The sequence below is a fragment of the Globicephala melas genome, chromosome X, assembly GCF_963455315.2.
Source record: "Globicephala melas chromosome X, mGloMel1.2, whole genome shotgun sequence".
NCBI classification, from domain to species: Eukaryota; Metazoa; Chordata; class Mammalia; order Artiodactyla; family Delphinidae; genus Globicephala; species Globicephala melas.
In genome coordinates, this window is record NC_083335.1 from 98,262,573 (window position 1) to 98,281,492 (window position 18,920).

The following is an 18,920-nucleotide window of genomic DNA, read 5'->3' on the forward strand; positions in this document are numbered from 1 at the left end:
AGTGAAATCATATGGTATTTGTCTTTGTCTGTACCTCTTGAGTGCCTCCTTCACCCATTTCTCCCACACCCCAACACCCCTCCCCTCTAGCAACTACCAATCTGTTCTCTGTAAGTTTTGTTTTTTTGGGTTCCCCATATAAGTGAAATCATATGGTATTTGTCTTTCTCTGTCTGACTTACTTCATTTAACATAATACCATCAAGGTCCATCCATGTTGTAGAAATTTCAAGATTTCATTCCTTTTTATGGCTGAGTTGTATTCCAGTGTGTGTGTGTGTGTGTTTGTGTGTGTGTGTCTGTACATCACATCTTCTTTATCCATTAATACATCAGTGGACACTTAGGTTGTTTTCATATCTTGGCTATTGTAAATAGTACTGCAATGGACATACAGATGCATGTATCTTTTAGAATTATTGTTTTCATTTTCTTTTGATAAATACCCAGAAGTAGAATTGCTGGGTCATATGATAGTTTAATTTTTTTTTGAGGAACATCCATACTGGTTTCTGTAGAGACTGCACCAGTTTACATTCCCACCAACAGTGCACTAGGGTTGCCTTTTCTTTACATCCTTGCCAACGCTTGTTATTTCTTGTCCTTTTGATAATAGCCATTATGACAGCTGTGAAGGGGTATCTCATTGTGGTGATTAACATTTCCCTGATGATTAGTGATCTTGAGCATCTCCCCATGTGCCTGTTGACTATCTGTATGTCTCCTTTGGAAAAAAAGTATCTATTTAGATCCTCTGCTCATTTTTTAATCAGATTGTTTGTTTGTTTTTTTTTTCTTACTGAATTGTATGAGCTCTTTATATATTTTGGATATTAACCCCTTATAGATATGTGATTTGCAAATGTCTTCTCCCATTCAGTAGATTGCCATTTCATTTTGATAATGGCTTCCTTCACTGTACAGAAGCTTTTTAGTTTCATGTAGTCCCATTTGCTTATGTTTGCTTTTGTTGCAATTGCCTTTGGAATCAGATTCAAAAAATATTGCTAAGACTGATGTCCAGAAGCTTTACAGAGTTTTATGGTTTATGGTCTTACATTCAACTCTTTAATCCATTTTGAGTTATTTTTTGTATATGGTGAAAGATAGTAGTCCAGGTTTATTCTTCTGAATGTAGTTGTCCAGTTTCCCCAACACCATTAATTGAAGAGACTGTCATTCCCCCCATATTCATGGCTCCTTTGTCATAGATTAATTGGCCATATATACATGGGTTTATTTCTGGGCTATGTTCCACTGATCTGTGTGTCTGTTTGTATGCCAAACCCACACTCTTTAAACTATTATAGCTTTGATGTATAATTTGAAATCAGGGAGCATGATGCCTCCACCTATATTCTTCTTCTTTCAAAGACTGCTTTGTCTATTCAGGATCTTTTGTGATTCTATACATATTTGAGGATGGTTTGTTGTATTTCTGGGAAAAATGTCATTGGAATTTTGATAGTGATTGCATTGCAATTGTAGTTTGCTTTGGTTAATATGGACATTTGAGCAACATTAATTCTTCCAATCCATGAGCATGGAATATCTTTCCATTTATTTGTGTTTTTTTCACTTTTTTCATCAGTGTCTTGTAGTTTTAAGTGTATAAGTTCTTTAACTCCTTAGTTAAATTTACTCCTAGGCATTCTATTCTTCTTTATGAAATTTTAGAATGGGTTTACAATGAAATTGTAAATGGGTTTATTTTTTTAATTTCTCTTTCTGATACTTTTAGTGTATCAAAATGCAACAGATTTTTGTGTATTGATTTTGTACTCTGCTAAGTTACTGAATTTATAAGTTTTAAAAGTTTTTTGGTAGAGTGTTTAGGGTTTTCTATATGTAAAGTTATGTTGTTCACAAATAGTGACAGTTTTACTTCTTTCTTTCCAATGTGGGTGCCTGTTATTTCTTTTTCCTGCTTAATTGCTCAGGCTAGTACTTCTAATACTATGTTGAATAAAAGTGGGGGGAGTGGACAGCCTTGTCTTGTTCTTGATCTTAGAGGAGAATCTTTCAGTTTTCTTCATTATGATGTTAACTGTAGGTTTGTGAAAAATGGCCTTTATTATGTTGAGGAACATTCCCTCTATATCCAGTTCGTTGAGAATTTTTATTATGGATTGGTATTGATTTTTGTCATATGCTTTTCCTGCATCTACTGAGATGATCATATGATTTTTATTCTTCATCTTGTTAACATGGTGTATCATGTTGATTGATTTGCAGAGGTTGAAGCTTCCTTTCATCCCTGGAATAAATCCCACTTCATCAAGATGTATAATCCTTTTAATGTATTCTTGAATTCATTTGCTAATGCTTAGTTGAAGATTTTTGCATCTATGTTAATCAGAGATCTTGGCCTGTAATTTTCTCTTTTTGTGGTGTCCTTCTCTGGTTTTGGTATCAGGGTGATGCTAGCCTCATAACATGAGCTTGGGAGCACTTGCTCCTCTACAATTTCTTAGAAGAGTTTGAGAAGGACAGGTATTAAATATTATTTGAATATTTGATAGACTTCATCACTGAAGTTGTCTGGTCCTGGACTTTTGTTTGTTGGGTGTTCTTTGGTTATTGATTCAGTCTCCTTACTAGTAATTGGTCTGTTCATATTTTTTATTTCTTCATGATTCAGTCTTTGAAGATAGTATGTTTCTAGGAATGTATCCATTTCTTGTAGGTTGTCCAGTTTGTTGGCATATAATTGTTCATAGTAGTCTCTTATGGTCCTTCATATTTGTTTGGTGTCAGTTGTAATTTCTCCTCTTTCATTTCTGGTCTTATTTATTTGAACCCTCTCTCTTTTTTTCTTAGTGAGTCTACCTAAAGGATTGTCCATTTTGCTTATCTTTCCCAAGGACTTGTTCTTAGTTTCATTGATATTTTATGTTGTCTTTTTGGTCTCTATTTCATTTATTTCTGCTCTGACCATTATTATTTCCTTCTTTCTAATAACTTTGGGCTTTGTTCTTATTTTTCTCTTTCCTTTAGGTGTAAAGTTAGACTGTTTATTTGAGATTTTCCTTATTTCTTGAGGTAGGCAGGCCTATGTTTCTATGAACTTTGAACGTCCCTCTTAAAACTGCTTTCTCCATCCCATAGATTTGATATATATCCTTTTGCATTTGTCTCAAGGTATTTCTTTAAATTTCTTCTTGATTTCCTCATTGACCCATTGGTTGTTCAGTAGTAGGTTGTTTAATCTCCACATATTTTTACTGATTCTTTCTTCTGCTTTTTCTAGTCTTCTGTTGAACTCCTCTAGTGTATTTTTAAGTTCAGTTATTATAATCTTCAGCTCTTTAGTTTCTGTTTGGTACTTATACTTTCTGTCTCTGTTGAAGTTCTCCCTGTATTCATCCATTCTTCTGAGTCCAGTGAGCATTTTTTGACCATTACTTTGAAATATTTATCAGGTAAATTCCTTATCTCCATTTCATTGAGATATTTTTTTCCTGTGTTTTTTTTTACTTCTCCTTTCATTTGGAACCTATTCCCCTACCTCCACATTTTGCTTGACTCTGTGTTTGTTTCTGTGTGTTAGGTGAAACAGCTACTTCTCCCGGTCTTGCAGGAGTGGCAAGAAAAAAAATTAAAATAACAGGAATAAAACATTTTAGAATAATAATAACAGAAATAAGATAAAAAGTTTATAATGGGAATTGCAAAGTTAAACCGTTAATACTAATTTGAAATTCCTAAAGCCCAGTAGCTGTTTCATTCTAATTTTTAAAATTTTTGGCTGCATTGGGTCTTCATTGCTATGTGCAGGCTTTCTCTAGTTGCAGCAAGCGAGGGCTACTCTTCATTGCGGTGTGTGGGATTCTCATTGCAGTGGCTTCTCTTGTTGTGGAGCACGGGCTGTAGGTGCACAGGCTTCAGTAGTTGTGGCACATGGGCTCAGTAGTTGTGGCTCATGGGCTCAGTAGTTGTGGCTCACGGGCTCAGTAGTTGTGGCTCATGGGCTCTAGAGCACAGGCTCAGTAGTTGTGGTGCACGGGCTTCGTTGCTCCACAGCATGTGGGATCTTCCCAGACCAGGGCTCGAACCCGTGTCCCCTGCATTGGCAGGCAGATTCTTAACCACTGGGCCACCAGGGAAGTCCCTCATTCTATTTTTAAATTCAACAATCTGCCTCCATCAGAGTAGTGATAAAGAGGGAAAATTAATATTAAGATTTTGATAGAGTGGATCACTTCTAGCTGCATGGTCTGGACAACAGAGATGCCATAAGAAAACCACATCTGTGATGTTTGTCACTCCATGAATGATCACATATATTCCCTCTTTGTACTGTACAAATCTCTGATAATGGATTTTGCCAGGTTGAGGTCAGAAACACTGATGGCTCTAGTGTAGAGACAGAGACAACAGAAGGGGAGGGTAAGGCAAACTAGGGGAGGTTACCAGCACCTGGGGAGTTGGAGTACCAGCACTGTACAAGATCCCTGAGCTGTCATGATAACCCCTACTCTCTTAGATTACTACATGGGCATTAACAGTTTCACTTGCCAAAAGGACAGGGAAAGTATCTGTTTTGTTCACTGGTTTTTCCCATGCGCATAAAATAGTATCTGATATGTAGTACATGCTCAATAAAAATCTCTTCGATATAATAAATTGTAATTTAAGAGATAAAAATTAAAAGAATGCCAAAGCGTTTCTTGAGAGAAGAGAAAAATGCTGATTTGCTTTCAAAGTTTGGTAATTTTTAGAACAAATGGAAACAATCATCTGACCAAATGCTCCCATTTTATAGATGAGAAAATAGAAGTCCTGGTATATAGCAAATCTGCAACTAGAATCCAACACTATCTCTGATTTTAAGGTATCTAAAGTGACAAAAAGCTATTCATCATCCGCAATGAGAATAAAATACAGCATGGCTAAATTTGAAGTGCACAATATATAAGTCCACATAAAAATAATAAAATGAAAATTCTGTGTGCATTTATCACCTATTTTAGTCTGTAATCTATGGCCACTGGTGTGATATTAGATTTTAGATATTATTTGTTAATGTCTTAAAATCATGGCCCAGTGGTTAGAACTCTGTGCTTTCACTGCGAAGGGAACGGGTTCAATTCCTAGTCAAGGAACTAAGATCCTGCAAGCCACGCAGTATGGCCAAAAAAAAAAAGAATCACTTTGGTTAGTTGGATATAAGTAAATCAATTCTGAATATCCCATTACTGGTCCCAGTTGTTTAGCATATGAATTGAGCACAGAAATATAACCATCGGAAAATAAATATTTCTGTAATTAAATAGAAGTTTATATCTCAGATGATCATTATGTCTGGAAAATATAAGCTTCAGCAAAGTTTAATCTACATGATTTTCTGATTTAACCACTAACAGATTTCTTTCATTCCTAATTTAATTTCAGTAGCCAAAAATTCAAAGCCAGTTAAATAATTCAGCTATATTAAAGCCCTTTAATATTCACAGTGTTATCTAAAAATTAAAATGGTTAAATATCATTCCCTAGAAAAATAATTTTTTTTCTTTAATAGTTTAAAGGTTTAATAGTTTAATAGTTTAATCCATCAACTTTTTGGATAATTCATATTTACCATTTTACATAAATTGACCATTAATTTTTATTAACAGTAGTCGTGGGATACCAAGAGTTACGTGTTAGAATCACACACACACACACACACACACACACACACACACACACACACACAAATGTTGAGTTTAACTCAGGGTATTATAATGCAAAATAATTCATGTCTAAATAGCCACTTATGTAACAAGTCATGATTTTCACGTTTATTTCAGGGACAAATTTTTATAATAGTCAACATTAAGAACAACAATTATACCTTTCCTCAATTATCCTTCTGCTGTCACTTCAATGCTAAAATTTAATGAGAGTTACCCACTAAGATCTCATGGCATAACGTATCATTCTGTTTTGCCAGTGGTTCTCAGCATTGGCCGCACATTGAAATCACCTGGGGAACTTTAAAAGCCTACCAGTGCTGAGAGCCTACCCACAGAAATTCTGATTTAATTGGTCTGAGTGTGGCCAGTGTCTCTAATATTCAGCAAAGTTTGAGAACCACTAGCTAGTGCAGTACAAGCAGTCTTATGAGATCGACGTTCAGTTCAGCCAATGATGTCCTGTAGTTTTTTTTTTTTTTTTTTTAACAATTATCTTTCACGGTTTAAAGAGATCTGGCCTCTGGTCCTAGATTATCTGGATAATTGCATCAACTCATCACTCCCCTTAGCTATAAAAGCGTGAGAACTATTACTTATTTCTACAGTCTGTTACACTATCATTCCCGTGAAAAATTACATATCTTTTTTAAAGAGAGCACAGTAATTTATCTGTGAAGTGAAATAACACTAGCAGATCATTAACTTTGTACAATGAATGCATCAAGCAGCTGTTACTTAGAAAATAGAACATCTGTTAAATGCCACTGGAGTCACTATTCACTGTCATTATAGCTATAATTTCTGTTTTGCGTATTCTGCTTTCATGAAATTCTTTTTTAATAGGCAATGCATTATTAATAAAAAGTCAATACACATTGGTATAAAATCCACTATTTAATGTTTTATATTCTTTTAAAATGTATCATTATATTATTCCATCACATTAGCCTAATAATAAAATATGTTTGAATCCTTGGACCATGGCAGAGTAATGTAGGACCAGAAAAAACAATTAATATCATGTTTTATCACATTTAAGACATATTAGATTGAATGATACACTGTTGATTTAATTACAGCTATTTTGGATCAAAAGAAACACCACCATCTTAAATGTGAACATATATTGTACGTTTTATCTCAATTTCAGAGACCTTAATATGTGACAAATGCACATCTTAGAATTGCAGTAATGTGGTAAATTTGTTCACTTTCTTCCCGTGAATATGTTTTGTAGCTAAAGGTGAAAACTCTCTCCCATTTCTGATGACCAGAAATGGTATAATATTTATGCAGACTGACTGAAGGCAGAATTCACTTGGTGAGGGTAACCTTTTAAAATACCTTTTTTGGGTGTGTTAGTTAACTCTTCATCCATATAGTGGGAACTTGCACGAGAGGTAAAGAAAGATCAAATAAACAGGAATTTTGTAGCATCCTAGTAAAGGATGGAAAATACATCGAAATGGTGTTATGGCACACATTTGACTAAAGGTGGGACTGAGTGAAGATAGAATCTATGGGACAGGGGACACCTAAGAGATAAAAAAAAGGGGAGAGGGATGAATTGGGCAATTGGGATTGACATGTATACACTGATGTGTATAAAATTGATGACTAATAAGAACCTGCTGTAGAAAAAAAATAAAATAAAATTCAAAAAAAAGAATTCATAAAAAAAAGGGGAGAGGGTGGGAATAATAGGAAATCAGATTGAGAAGTTATCCTAAGAATATAAATCCATCAGAAATTCCAGGAGAATTTGTGGAAAGCATTGGACCTCTGAAAATGTGAAATGGGTGAAAGAGAGGCTCAAGCGCAAGTGGGTTTTGTTTCTCTGCCCCTGTTGGCAAATATCTGTGGATGTGTTCCTATGGGACCAGATAATTAATCCAACACTTTTTACTATTTTACCTTTAAATCAATTAAAGATGTTTCCATCACATAATTTTATGATCAACAGAGACTGACAGAACAGGTTTTTCCAGCCTGCTACCTCATCAGTGAAGAGAGCTGATGAAGCTGAGGGTGAAATCCTGAACCTCTCAGGCCACTTAAAATTAGACTCAAGTGATTTAACTTATAGGTATGAGGGATGAATCAGAATGTAGTTTCCATCCTTCACTTGAACACATGGGTGGGTGTCTTAATTAGGAGAAATTAACCTATGCTACCCATTTCTTTTATTATAAGAAAATTGTTCTAGCATTTAAAAAATTGCTATGGCTACGAAAAAGTAGAGAGCAAATTTGTTTCTTTAAAATCATAGAGGGTAGTGTTTAATATTTCAACTATTTATTCTGGAGCTATCAGATGTTACAAATTAAGGATATGGAAAATAAAGAAAAGTGTTAGATTTTGTGGCAATTGATATTTACATTGAGTTCTCTTATCTGACATTTTTTTTCCTGTATCATAAAACCCCAAGCACCAAGTAGATAGTTCACATTAAGCTGCTGTTGAAACTCCTGTAACTAGACTTATGACCATGTCATAGGTCAAAACAAAACTGTGTCCATAATTTTGCTTTTAATTCAACCTTAAAATTGATCCTAGAATCTGTCACACTACTGCATGATTGAAAAAAAACTAAGAGAGCTGATTTACAATTTATTCAATTTAATCATTGAATTTGAACTTGCCCATTCAGAAGGGTAGACCTTCCCAAACCCTCTCCAGCCCTCACCTCATAAGGCAACAGAAGAAATCATGTGTGATGAGGATTGAATGCCTTTTGAGAGGAAGAAGTGTATTTTCAATTGTTTCTCCCCATCTCACCAACCCCATAAATAAGTCTACCTTTCTTAAAGAGGTAAGGGTATAGAGAGAATGGCCAACAGAGTAGCTGTAGTTTAATTCAGTAATTCAGTTCTCAATACATCTGCAAGTATAGACATTCTTCTGTTAAGGGAGACTTTTAGAGCATGGAAAAGTGGTTCCTTGACATCTTAAAATATATGTTTTTAGTTTCCAGTGAGTACCCCATATTCCCCTTTTGGTGGCTTTTGATTCCAACCTTCGTACTTTCTCATCATTTTATACTTTGTCTTTAGTCAGTCTAAACCATCCCGTCCTTTATGGTAAACTCTGGTTTCAATTATCACCTCTCCCTTGAAGCCATTCATGCTTATCCCAGCCATGAATTATCTTTTCCTCAAAATTATGTTCTTTCTAATATGATATCAAATTGTTTGCTTGTGTTTCAACTTTTCTCTGCAGCTACACTTTAGGTAGCATTAGAGCAAGGTATGCAGAGACTGCCTCCTTCCTTATCTCTGGCAGTGAATGGCACAGTGCAGAGTGGGTATTAAGCATCTAATGTACATTGACTCATTGAAATTTAAGTAAGATCTTCACAGAGCAAGATCAGCATATTTTTTAAAATCTAAGATCCTATTATTTGTAAGCCATGCCATTAATTAAAAATGCTTTTGTGGTGGGCTTCCCTGGTGGAGCAGCGGTTGAGAATCTGCCTGCTAATGCAGGGGACACGGATTCGAGCCCTGGTCTGGGAGGATCCCACATGCCGCGGAGCAGCTAGGCCCATGAGCCACAACTACTGAGCCTGCGCATCAGGAGCCTGTGCTCCGCAACAAGAGAGCCCGCGATAGTGAGAGGCCCGCACACCGCGATGAAGAGTGGCCCCCGCTCGCCACAACTAGAGAAAGCCCTCGCAAAGAAATGAAGACCCAACACAGCAAAAATAAATTAATTAATTAATAAACTCCTACCTCCAACATCTTCTTTAAAAAAAAATGCTTTTGTGGGGGAAAATAAAAAATCCATTAAATGAGCACAATATTTTTCCTAACCAAAAATAGCATTTATACAAATGATTCAATACCAGTTTATTCTTGAATACCACATGTAAAGGTTTGACTTTAGGTCTTTTTACAGTAGTTGTGTAAATTTTCTCCTTATTCACTTTTGGCCATAAACGGTTATACACTACCACAATGAACACTGGTTTTTTTCAAGCTCATGTTCATGATGGTGTTAACTTCAACATGTTTGAGTTTTACCTTACAACATTGAAAAACATAAAATGAAACCAGAAATTAGTCCACATTTCCTGTTTTCTTGTTCTTATTAACTGAATGAAGTATCACTGGACATTAAACATTTTCTCTTGAAAATTAACTGGAGAATTTGGGGAGATTTTAATGAATAATAGTTGTTTGTGACCCATTAACTGTTTGCAACAATATTTCCTAAATTCAAAACTTCTCTGATCTCTTCTGAGATTTGGAAATTTCCACTGCCTTTAATCGCATTGCCTGGCTTAGAAGGGACAAATGTCTATGTACGCAACGACTTTTTGTATCAAAGTTTAAACATAGTATCATCTTTCTGAAGTTATTTTAAGAGATAGTTAGTGATCCAAATATAAATTAAGCTTTAACTTCTTTAACTTTGTGAGGTGTTACCTTTATGAGTAAAAGTGACAAGGCACTAGTCTGGAATATAGGAAGTAGGAAATGCTCATTTACATATATTTTCATATTTTTGTCATACTCAAATATAAGTTTTATAAAGGTAAGGACTTTGTGTCTCTATCATTTTATCCACAGTGCCTAGAATAGTGGCTACCATGTATGGTTGTAAAGATTGTGTGCTACACAAGGGTGCAGACAAAGGGAATGAAAGGGCTGGAATCTAGCCCATGAGCAGTCACAAGTCAAACTGCAGAAGGGCTTTTTCCACCCAAAGATGGCATTTCTCATAATTTCCTAAAAGACACTAGGTAAAATCACCTACATCTCTGCTGTAATAGTGAGCCATTTAGCAGGAGCTCAGTAACATTTGTGATTAATACATGAAGGAATTCCTTTTATGAATTGCTAACTCACTCATGTGCAACAGATGACAGCTACATTACAAATAGCCCATTGCATGGTAGCTGATAAGTTCATTTAGCATTAATTACCTTAATTTCAGATTTTTTTTATTTTGAAAAAGAAAAACAAATAGAAAAGTATATATTAGAATTGAAGAAACAATGACTGTTTTATATAGAAATTATTTTATACCATCTTTTAACCTCATTTATTCCCCTGCTTATTTGATAGCCAAAGCAAAAGCAAAATGTGTATATGTGTGTGTGTGTATTTATATATACTTTGAGTAGATCAGGACCTGAGAGTATGGAGGAAAGGCAGCCATAAGAGTTATTTCTGTATACTACAAAGATAGAAATCCACCTTGAGAATATATAGGACTAAGGATATATGCTGGCCTCATAGACACCATCTTCCTGTCGTTTACTTGGACCACTTCTCTTATTCTCTGTGCATATATTTCATTTGCCTCTTTGCAAAAGGTCTCCCTCCACTTCTTGTCATTGCTGCTACCCAGTAATTTTGTCTTACTATGGCTTTGACTTGCTGCAGTAAAGACATCAGCTCCATTTCAAATGACTTCTCAGCTGGGGTATTACCATAGTCTCTGTATCTCTCAGTTAAACTTCTTGAGAGAGTATCTGTTTGGCTCAGACTTATCCACCAGGGAAGGTCCAACAGCTGTATATGGGTGAGGGAGGGATCGGGGGCAGAGGCAGGGAAATGCAAGATGGTCATGTGGTCCGCCATGACACGTCACAAGAAAGGGTGTACGTAGAACTGACAGTAAAGTTTATACTAGGATCAGTTTTCCATCAACTCTCTACATAATTTCTAATATTAAATGTGCTTATTTTCAGGTTTGAAAATCAAGTCTTAGGAAGTACTGGTGCTCTCTTAGGGGATTTTAACAGTATCTCTTTAATTTACTTCTAACTGAAATTAAGCATTTTTTCAATTATGAGTGTGAGCAACAAATCCCAGCAGTATCAGTACTTCCTGTGACTTTGCCAGCAGTCACAGATAAAATTATGACAGATAATTTTATATTACATTCTAGTCATTGAATATAATTCAAAACACCAGTGGTGCTAATCACTACTTTGAAATTATCCTAAGGGTTTGTTGCTAGATCATTGTAGTTATACATGTTACGAAAGAAAACATGTATTACTATCTCACAAATTTTAAAAATATATTTTGTATATTTTATTTAAGTATAATTGTTTTTAATTTTAAATCCATTGCATTTAATTTTATCCTTTTAAAAACATTATTATGAGAAAGGATACTTAAGTTTCACCAGATGCCAAACAGGTTTGTGGCACCAAAAATTTGAAAGTACCTGCAGTAGAAATACAGGAGTGCAATAATTGCTGAATTTTCTAAAAGCAGTTGCTTAGCCACATAGCACAGGGAGATCAGCTCGGTGCTTTGTGACTGTGACTGCCTGGAGGGGTGGGATAGGGAGGGTGGGAGGGAGATGCAGGAGGGAGGAGATATGGAGATATATGTATATGTATAGCTGATTCACTTTGTTATAGAGCAGAAACTAGCACGCCATTGTAAAGCAATTATACTCCAATAAAGATGTTAAAAAAATAAAATAAAATAAAAATACGGTAAGTAAGTAAATAAATAAAAGCAGTTGCTTATTTGTGGATGGATTTTCTGAGATCTACCTTTAGCCAATACTTTTACAAATTAAGTAAATATGAATATGTTTAGATGGACAGTATGTATGTCTATTATTAAATATGTGCAATCATAAATAAATAAGTCAATCATGTTTACGTATGCATACATATTCATATGTACCCAGTAACGAAACTGCAGTGTATATGGGATGATTTTCATCATTCCTAAAGACATGGCTGAAAGTTTAAACCCTTGAAAACTCTTACCATAGTAACTGGACGCATAGCCATTTCAAAAGCTTTAAGTCTTAAGACGACAGTACTCGAAGCTCAAATGCTGTTCTTTTCACAGGCTACTCAGAAAGAGATTGAGAAACAGAAGGTTCACCTAAAGAGCATTACAGAGCTAGGAGAGGCCTTGAAAGCAGTTTTGGGCAAGAAGGAGACCTTGGTGGAAGATAAACTGAGTCTTCTGAATAGTAACTGGATAGCTGTCACTTCCCGGGCAGAAGAGTGGTTAAACCTTTTGTTGGTAAGAGAAGAGGCTGGAAGATTTTCAGCCCCTCTCCGTCACGAGAAAGAAATTATATAAGCTTTAAATAATAGTATTTATGTTAGCAAATTCTTCAACTCCACATAAGTGTTGGCCCTTATTTCAATATCTATTTCTATAGTGTAAGATATTTTTTGCATGTTTGTATTATATTCTATATGGAGATTGCACCTAAAAGTAATTTGAATGATACTACATTTTTTGTCTTTTAAAATTGTACAGAGTAGGACAAATATTTTAAAATATTGTCTAACTAATACTATGTCATGGTATGTCTCTAAAATTAAGGAATACCAGAAACACATGGAAACCTTTGACCAGAATGTGAATCACATCACAAACTGGATCATTCAGGCTGATACACTTCTGGATGAATCTGAGAAAAAGAAACCACAGCAAAAAGAAGACATGCTTAAGGTAGCAAATAAACTATTATGAAAAGTAATTTTCACACTGTGCAACAGTTATATCAATTATCTTTGTCCTAAAAGATACAAAGGACTTCTTAATAAGAGTGAAAAAAATCTTCCTCTCTTCCTTCCCCACCTCCTTTCTTCCTTTCCTTTCTCCTTTAATGCCTTCTTTCCTTCCCTCCCTACTTCTTTCTCAGCATTGTTCACAGACCATCTGAGTAAACAACGGGAGTCCAATCTATGGACATTTTGCCTATGCGATGTCTAAATCTTAGTAATTAGTAACAATACTGAACTTACATAAAACTGAATTTTTCATTCTTAACTATATGTAAACTAAACATGGCTTCGTGTTCTCTCTTTTTGGTATTGAAACTGATTATTAGGACATCCTAAGCTGTCTTTCTCAATGGCAACTTAGTCTTTACTTTAAAAAAAAAAATGGTTCCTGTAAAAGGATATGAGGGGTATAATGTGCAAATGTAACTTACTGATGCTATAATACCTCTATTTGATGACAGTTTTTTCAGTTAAATAGGAAGAATTGCATTTGAAGAAGTCTCATATAAATTAAACAATGCCTTTGTTTTGTTGAAATTTTCAATAATTTTGACTAGTGGATTACTATTTAAAGAATGCTTAAAAATTGTAGTTTCTGTCTATACAATTCATTTGTTTTTTTTTTATGAAATTGATATTTTCTAAGGATTGCAATTCCTTTTTAATGAAAAACTATAAATGTATTTCAGGCTGTCCCCCAGAAATATTTACCCTATTGTCTGTACCTTATTTTACTCTTCCTTCTCCTTTGATGTATAGGTAAGGGATGTTCCTTCAGAGTCTTTGGAAAAATAGGAACTGAGTTATTTCACTTACAGCCTCTCCAACCCCTTGAGTCAGACAGAGCTTTCCTCAATCCCTCTGTCTGTGACACAGAATTCTTATCTGTTAGAAAATCCATTTTTTCCATGGCAATCGATATGATAAAGAAAAAGGAACTTTAAGTACTCAGAAGGAATAGAAAATTGTTCTTCAGCTACCTTCCTTCCTAAGCACATATTCAGGTTGTTCCACAGCTTTGAAATTCAGGAAAGATAAAATAAGACTAAATATAAAATACTATAATTGTTGCCAGCAACATAGAATAGTTGTTTTCCATAGCAAAGGAAAACATCCCTTGTCCTTCTTCAGACTAAGGAATTACTTTCATTAAACATAGATCAAACGTAACCAAGGAGAGTGACCTATTTTCCTGAGGTCACACACATTCTCACTCTACTCCTATTTTATGGAAGTTGGCTTTTTACTCCCTCCATTTTCTCTCCATGTGCTCTTTCTCTTTCTCTCTCTTTCTCTCCCCCTCTCCCTCGCTCTTTCTTTTGCTTTCTCACTCTTTCGCTCTCTTTCAACTTCCATTTAATTACTAACTTTAAGCCCTGTCTCTTGCTCACGGAATATAGCGTTTAAAGGCTGAAATGAATGACATACGCCCAAAGGTGGACTCCACGCGTGACCAAGCAGCAAACTTGATGGCAAACCGCGGCGACCACTGCAGGAAAGTAATAGAGCCCAAAATCTCAGAGCTCAACCATCGATTTGCAGCCATTTCTCACAGAATTAAGACTGGAAAGGTAGGAAGATCTGCTCCAAGGTGGAAACTAGTGATAAATGATCTCTTGCGAAGGTTGCGCAGTACCCTGAAGGGGGCAAGCAACCCTCACAGCAAGGTTTTCAAAAGGAAAATGAAGGCCAAAATGTATTTGAGGAAATTTTACCATTGAATCTCATGGGAGATCAATCTCTCTCCCTTTTTCCCTCCCTACCCCCTGTATCCCTCTCTCTCTGTCATTTTGTTTTCCGTGGCACAGCTCGTCTAGAACTGCATTCTACACTGGTTTACATATGTACTTTCAGGGGTAACCTGCAGCACAGTAACAAATAGCATGCCGCAGGCCAACAGCAGCAACAACAAAAAAGCACAAAAGACATAATCTAAAGAAAGCACTACCGACATATTTTGCCAAATATAATATTGCTTGTGTGTGATATGGAAGAAATACCCAAAATGAGGTCTTGTACACCTCCTGCATGATGTAGGATTTCTGTACATCTTTGCTGGTTGTGCACATGTGTGTATGTGTGTGTATTTTAACTTGCTCTTGCTAGTTGCCGATACTTACTGTGATAAAATCCATTAGATTATCATGACATGCAAACCATGAAGACAAATAATTGCAAAGCTTGTATATCCTAATTTTTGTAATTTTATATGTCTATTTATATTTATTCTATTTAATGAAGAACCAGGGTATATGGAACTTTTGCATGATAACCCTTTATATTTGTGTAACATTTAATGAAGGCAAAAATCTTATTTAATAGGTAGCTTGCAAAAATATATAAACACAGTATTATCGAATTTGAACTCTTTGGCAAGTATCAAAATGCAAGGAATTACCTCCCAAATTTATAAAATGTAGTTTGACACATTTTTCAATATATATGATATGCTTTCAAATACAAAAATGTATGTAAAAGAAATATATGTGTTTACATATACAGATAATTGCTAGAAATAATCTTAAATGAGAATAACATTACTGAAATATTCGTGAGAAAATGCGATATGTCAGGTAAGTTTTGATTCCTGGAAAAATAGGAGAATACATTTGAAAAATTATTTGGTAATTATGGACACCCAATAATAGCATGGTTTAAATCTTCTAAGGCATTACTTTGTATCACTGTTATATATAATAGTACATATATAAAGGAATTCCTAAAATATTTGGAAATGTGATATGAATTTTAAATACTTTATTGCATGTGAAACATAGTTACTCTTCAAAACTCGCCTTCCCAAAGCAAAAAGGTATTAGCTTACCTTAATTTGTTGCTCTTGTTTGTAATAGTTAACTAATTAGTTCTACTCATTTATATATGAAGTAATCCTCACCTGAAAAACATCCGACAGATTCTAAAATTTTATTTTTAGTCCATAGTTGTTTTTTGTAAGAATTTACTCTACTGTTTAAACAGACAATTGTTTTCACTTCTGGAGATATCATTAAATGGGTAATATCTAAACAACCAAAACTTATTTTAGTCATCTGAAAGATGAATGCTAATACTTCATTACTAAGTTTTGTATTCTTCCCATTATACTTTTTAATAAATCACTGAGCTAGAGTATATTTAAGAGTAAACAGGGTATTCTTTTCTTGATTTTTTTCAATGGTAGATTGAGATACACTATGTCAAAAGACTGTGACTTGTAGGTATTGAAAAATGAGTAGAAGTCATCATGCACCGTAGAAACTGACAAACATAGCATGGCCAAGAGAAGTTTGTGAATTGTCATTCTATATTCTGTACGAATGTGTCAGTATACTTCCAGATATCATGCATCAGGTGAGCCATTTGATGTGTTTCTTTTATCACCCATACTGAAGAAAAGCATAAAAGATTTTAAATCAATATTTCAACTATACATTAATTGATGACAATCACATTTTTACTTTTCAAAGCATTCCTTTTCCTCTAAATTCATAGAGATGACTGAATGCAATAGTTGACCCCATTTGGGGACTTTGAAGAGATAATTAAGCTCTATCATCATGATGAAACAGAAAATATGGAGTTAAAGCATACCTGACATTTTGCTTGTTTATCATTGCATTCACTAATGGTATTGAGTGTCCATTGTGCTAGTGAGTATGGGAATATACAGGATGTTTAAGATACTTGCTTAAAAATATATATCTACAAACACAAGTTTAAATACTTATTGCAATCATATAATATGCTTAACACTAGTACATCTTCATGGGGGTGTACAGTTAATGATGAGGTGGTCCCAGCAATCACATAGTGTGGTAGGAAGAACAACAGACATAGAAGATTGAATTCTGAACTTTGTCAGTATTAGGCAGAACATGTGGTCTCTCTGCAATTCCATTTTCAGTGTTTATAAGATATGGGAGTTGAACTAGATAAGTAGTTTTTAAAAGGAAAACTATCCCCCCCCACAAAGGAGTTATTATTTAGAACTGAGTATATAAAATGGATAAGAATAGACTTATTGGATGGGGGAATTTCTGCCCTTTTATCTTTCTGCTTCCTCTGATGAGGTTCAGGAGGTACAAGTTATGTGCATAGAACATGGTGTAAAATTTCTGGGTTGGATTAGTTAAAATTAGGACTAATTAGTTGTATTAGTCCCTGATAACTCTAAAATGTGTCTAATAATCTTTTGTTGATGCAGTGAGGAATTTAATGACTTGTATGTGTGTTTGCTTATGGATTGGGTAATTTTGGCAGTGCTGGAATTCTCAGGGATAGCCTTTGATCTCAAAGTCAAGTTCCTATTAGAGTAAGGCTTATGGAAGGTAAGATTGGTTTGTAATATGACACTCTTAAGGTTGAGTTTATGGGTAGTTTTCACTTAGGAGAAAAACTTGGGAGAAAATCTACAGTGATAAACAAAAGTAGATTGGGAGTGAATATGGATAGAACTCAGTTTAAAAACTAATTTCAGGATCCTTTCAAAGGTCAACTAGAAAGGGCAAATGAGTAGAGCAAAAATTTATCCTGAGAACTCACTGATAATATCTGGATTCACTATTTGGTGAATATGAAGTCTGTGTCCTTCAAGGACTGTTCATGACAAGAAATTCCAAAATCCAGAAAGCAGTGTACATTGGGTTCCTCGGTTTAGATTGGCTGAGAACTTGTCCATCAGATGCAGTTCTCAGCAGTGGTAATTTTAACTATCAGTGAGGAGCAGTGTGGCGAGAGGAAAAAAATTCTTAACTTCAAGCCACAATACTTTGAGTGTGATCTTGGATTTGACCCTTTACCTCACAGAATCTCATTTCCATCCAGAAAAGCAATAAGATTATGCCTGTCTTATCTTAACCTCAAGATTGTGGTGAGGATCAAATGACCTAAGATATGTAAAAGCATACATTGAAAAAATCTATAAATTATTATAATTATATAAAATGGTGAAAGTAATATCAATAATTATTGTTATCATTATATATATATTAGACTTAATGGCCAAATTTTGAGGGTTAAGATGGAAATTGATGGGGAAAAGAAATGGAGGAATAGCTGATTTCTCTTTCTGGTCTGTGCTGGAATGGGTAGGGACCAAGAAGATGTGTGTTTGCTATTTCCATTGCAAGGGCCAGCCTTATAGATCATCGAGTGGACCAATTTAAGAACTGGAAAGTTCTGCTTGTCCCAAATAGGGCCCATAAAATACATGAAATTCTATCTTTTCTCATTTCATTTAAGTTAATCAGCAGTATCTTATGGCTTTGAGAAAGCTTAATCTCTCCTAATATGTATGAAATCAATTTGAGAAAATGGCAGTTTTGATGGGGAGGGTCAGAGTTATAAAAACGAATCAGGCATAATTTCAGAACCCTGGGTAAAGTTGATGGAATCATTGGGGAAAGACACCACGACTCAACTCTTTCTGATTTAGGGCATCTGAACATGGTGGCATAGCATGGTGGTGTTTGAGGGGGATACTATCAGCAAAAGAAAGTGACAGGAGACAGAAGCATAGAAAGGGAAATAGGAAGGCAAAAGTAAACAGACTACTTAGTCTTGTTGCTTATGGCACTTCTACCCATCTCCATCTTCTGAAAAGCCAAGTTGGAGAGGAGAGTCAGCAATTTGGGAGAGATGATATTTGAGGCAGATCTTCTAATAATTTATGCTTAATTCAATACTCAATGAGGAGTTCTTGATTTTTTTTTTCATGCACTGTTGAAAGATTAGCCGTGCAG

General features: G+C 35.0%; 1 protein-coding gene across 1 annotated transcript in view; it reads left to right on the top strand.

The window, feature by feature from the left end:
• The window catches only part of DMD (dystrophin), a 2,243,521-nt gene that overhangs the window by 944,678 nt on the left and 1,279,923 nt on the right, over positions 1 to 18,920 (top strand). The window contains exons 35-37 of the mRNA XM_060293058.2: positions 12,506 to 12,685; positions 12,995 to 13,123; positions 14,580 to 14,750. Coding sequence (XP_060149041.1) covers positions 12,506 to 12,685; positions 12,995 to 13,123; positions 14,580 to 14,750 — 480 coding nt within the window. The remainder of the gene's footprint in view (positions 1 to 12,505; positions 12,686 to 12,994; positions 13,124 to 14,579; positions 14,751 to 18,920) is intronic.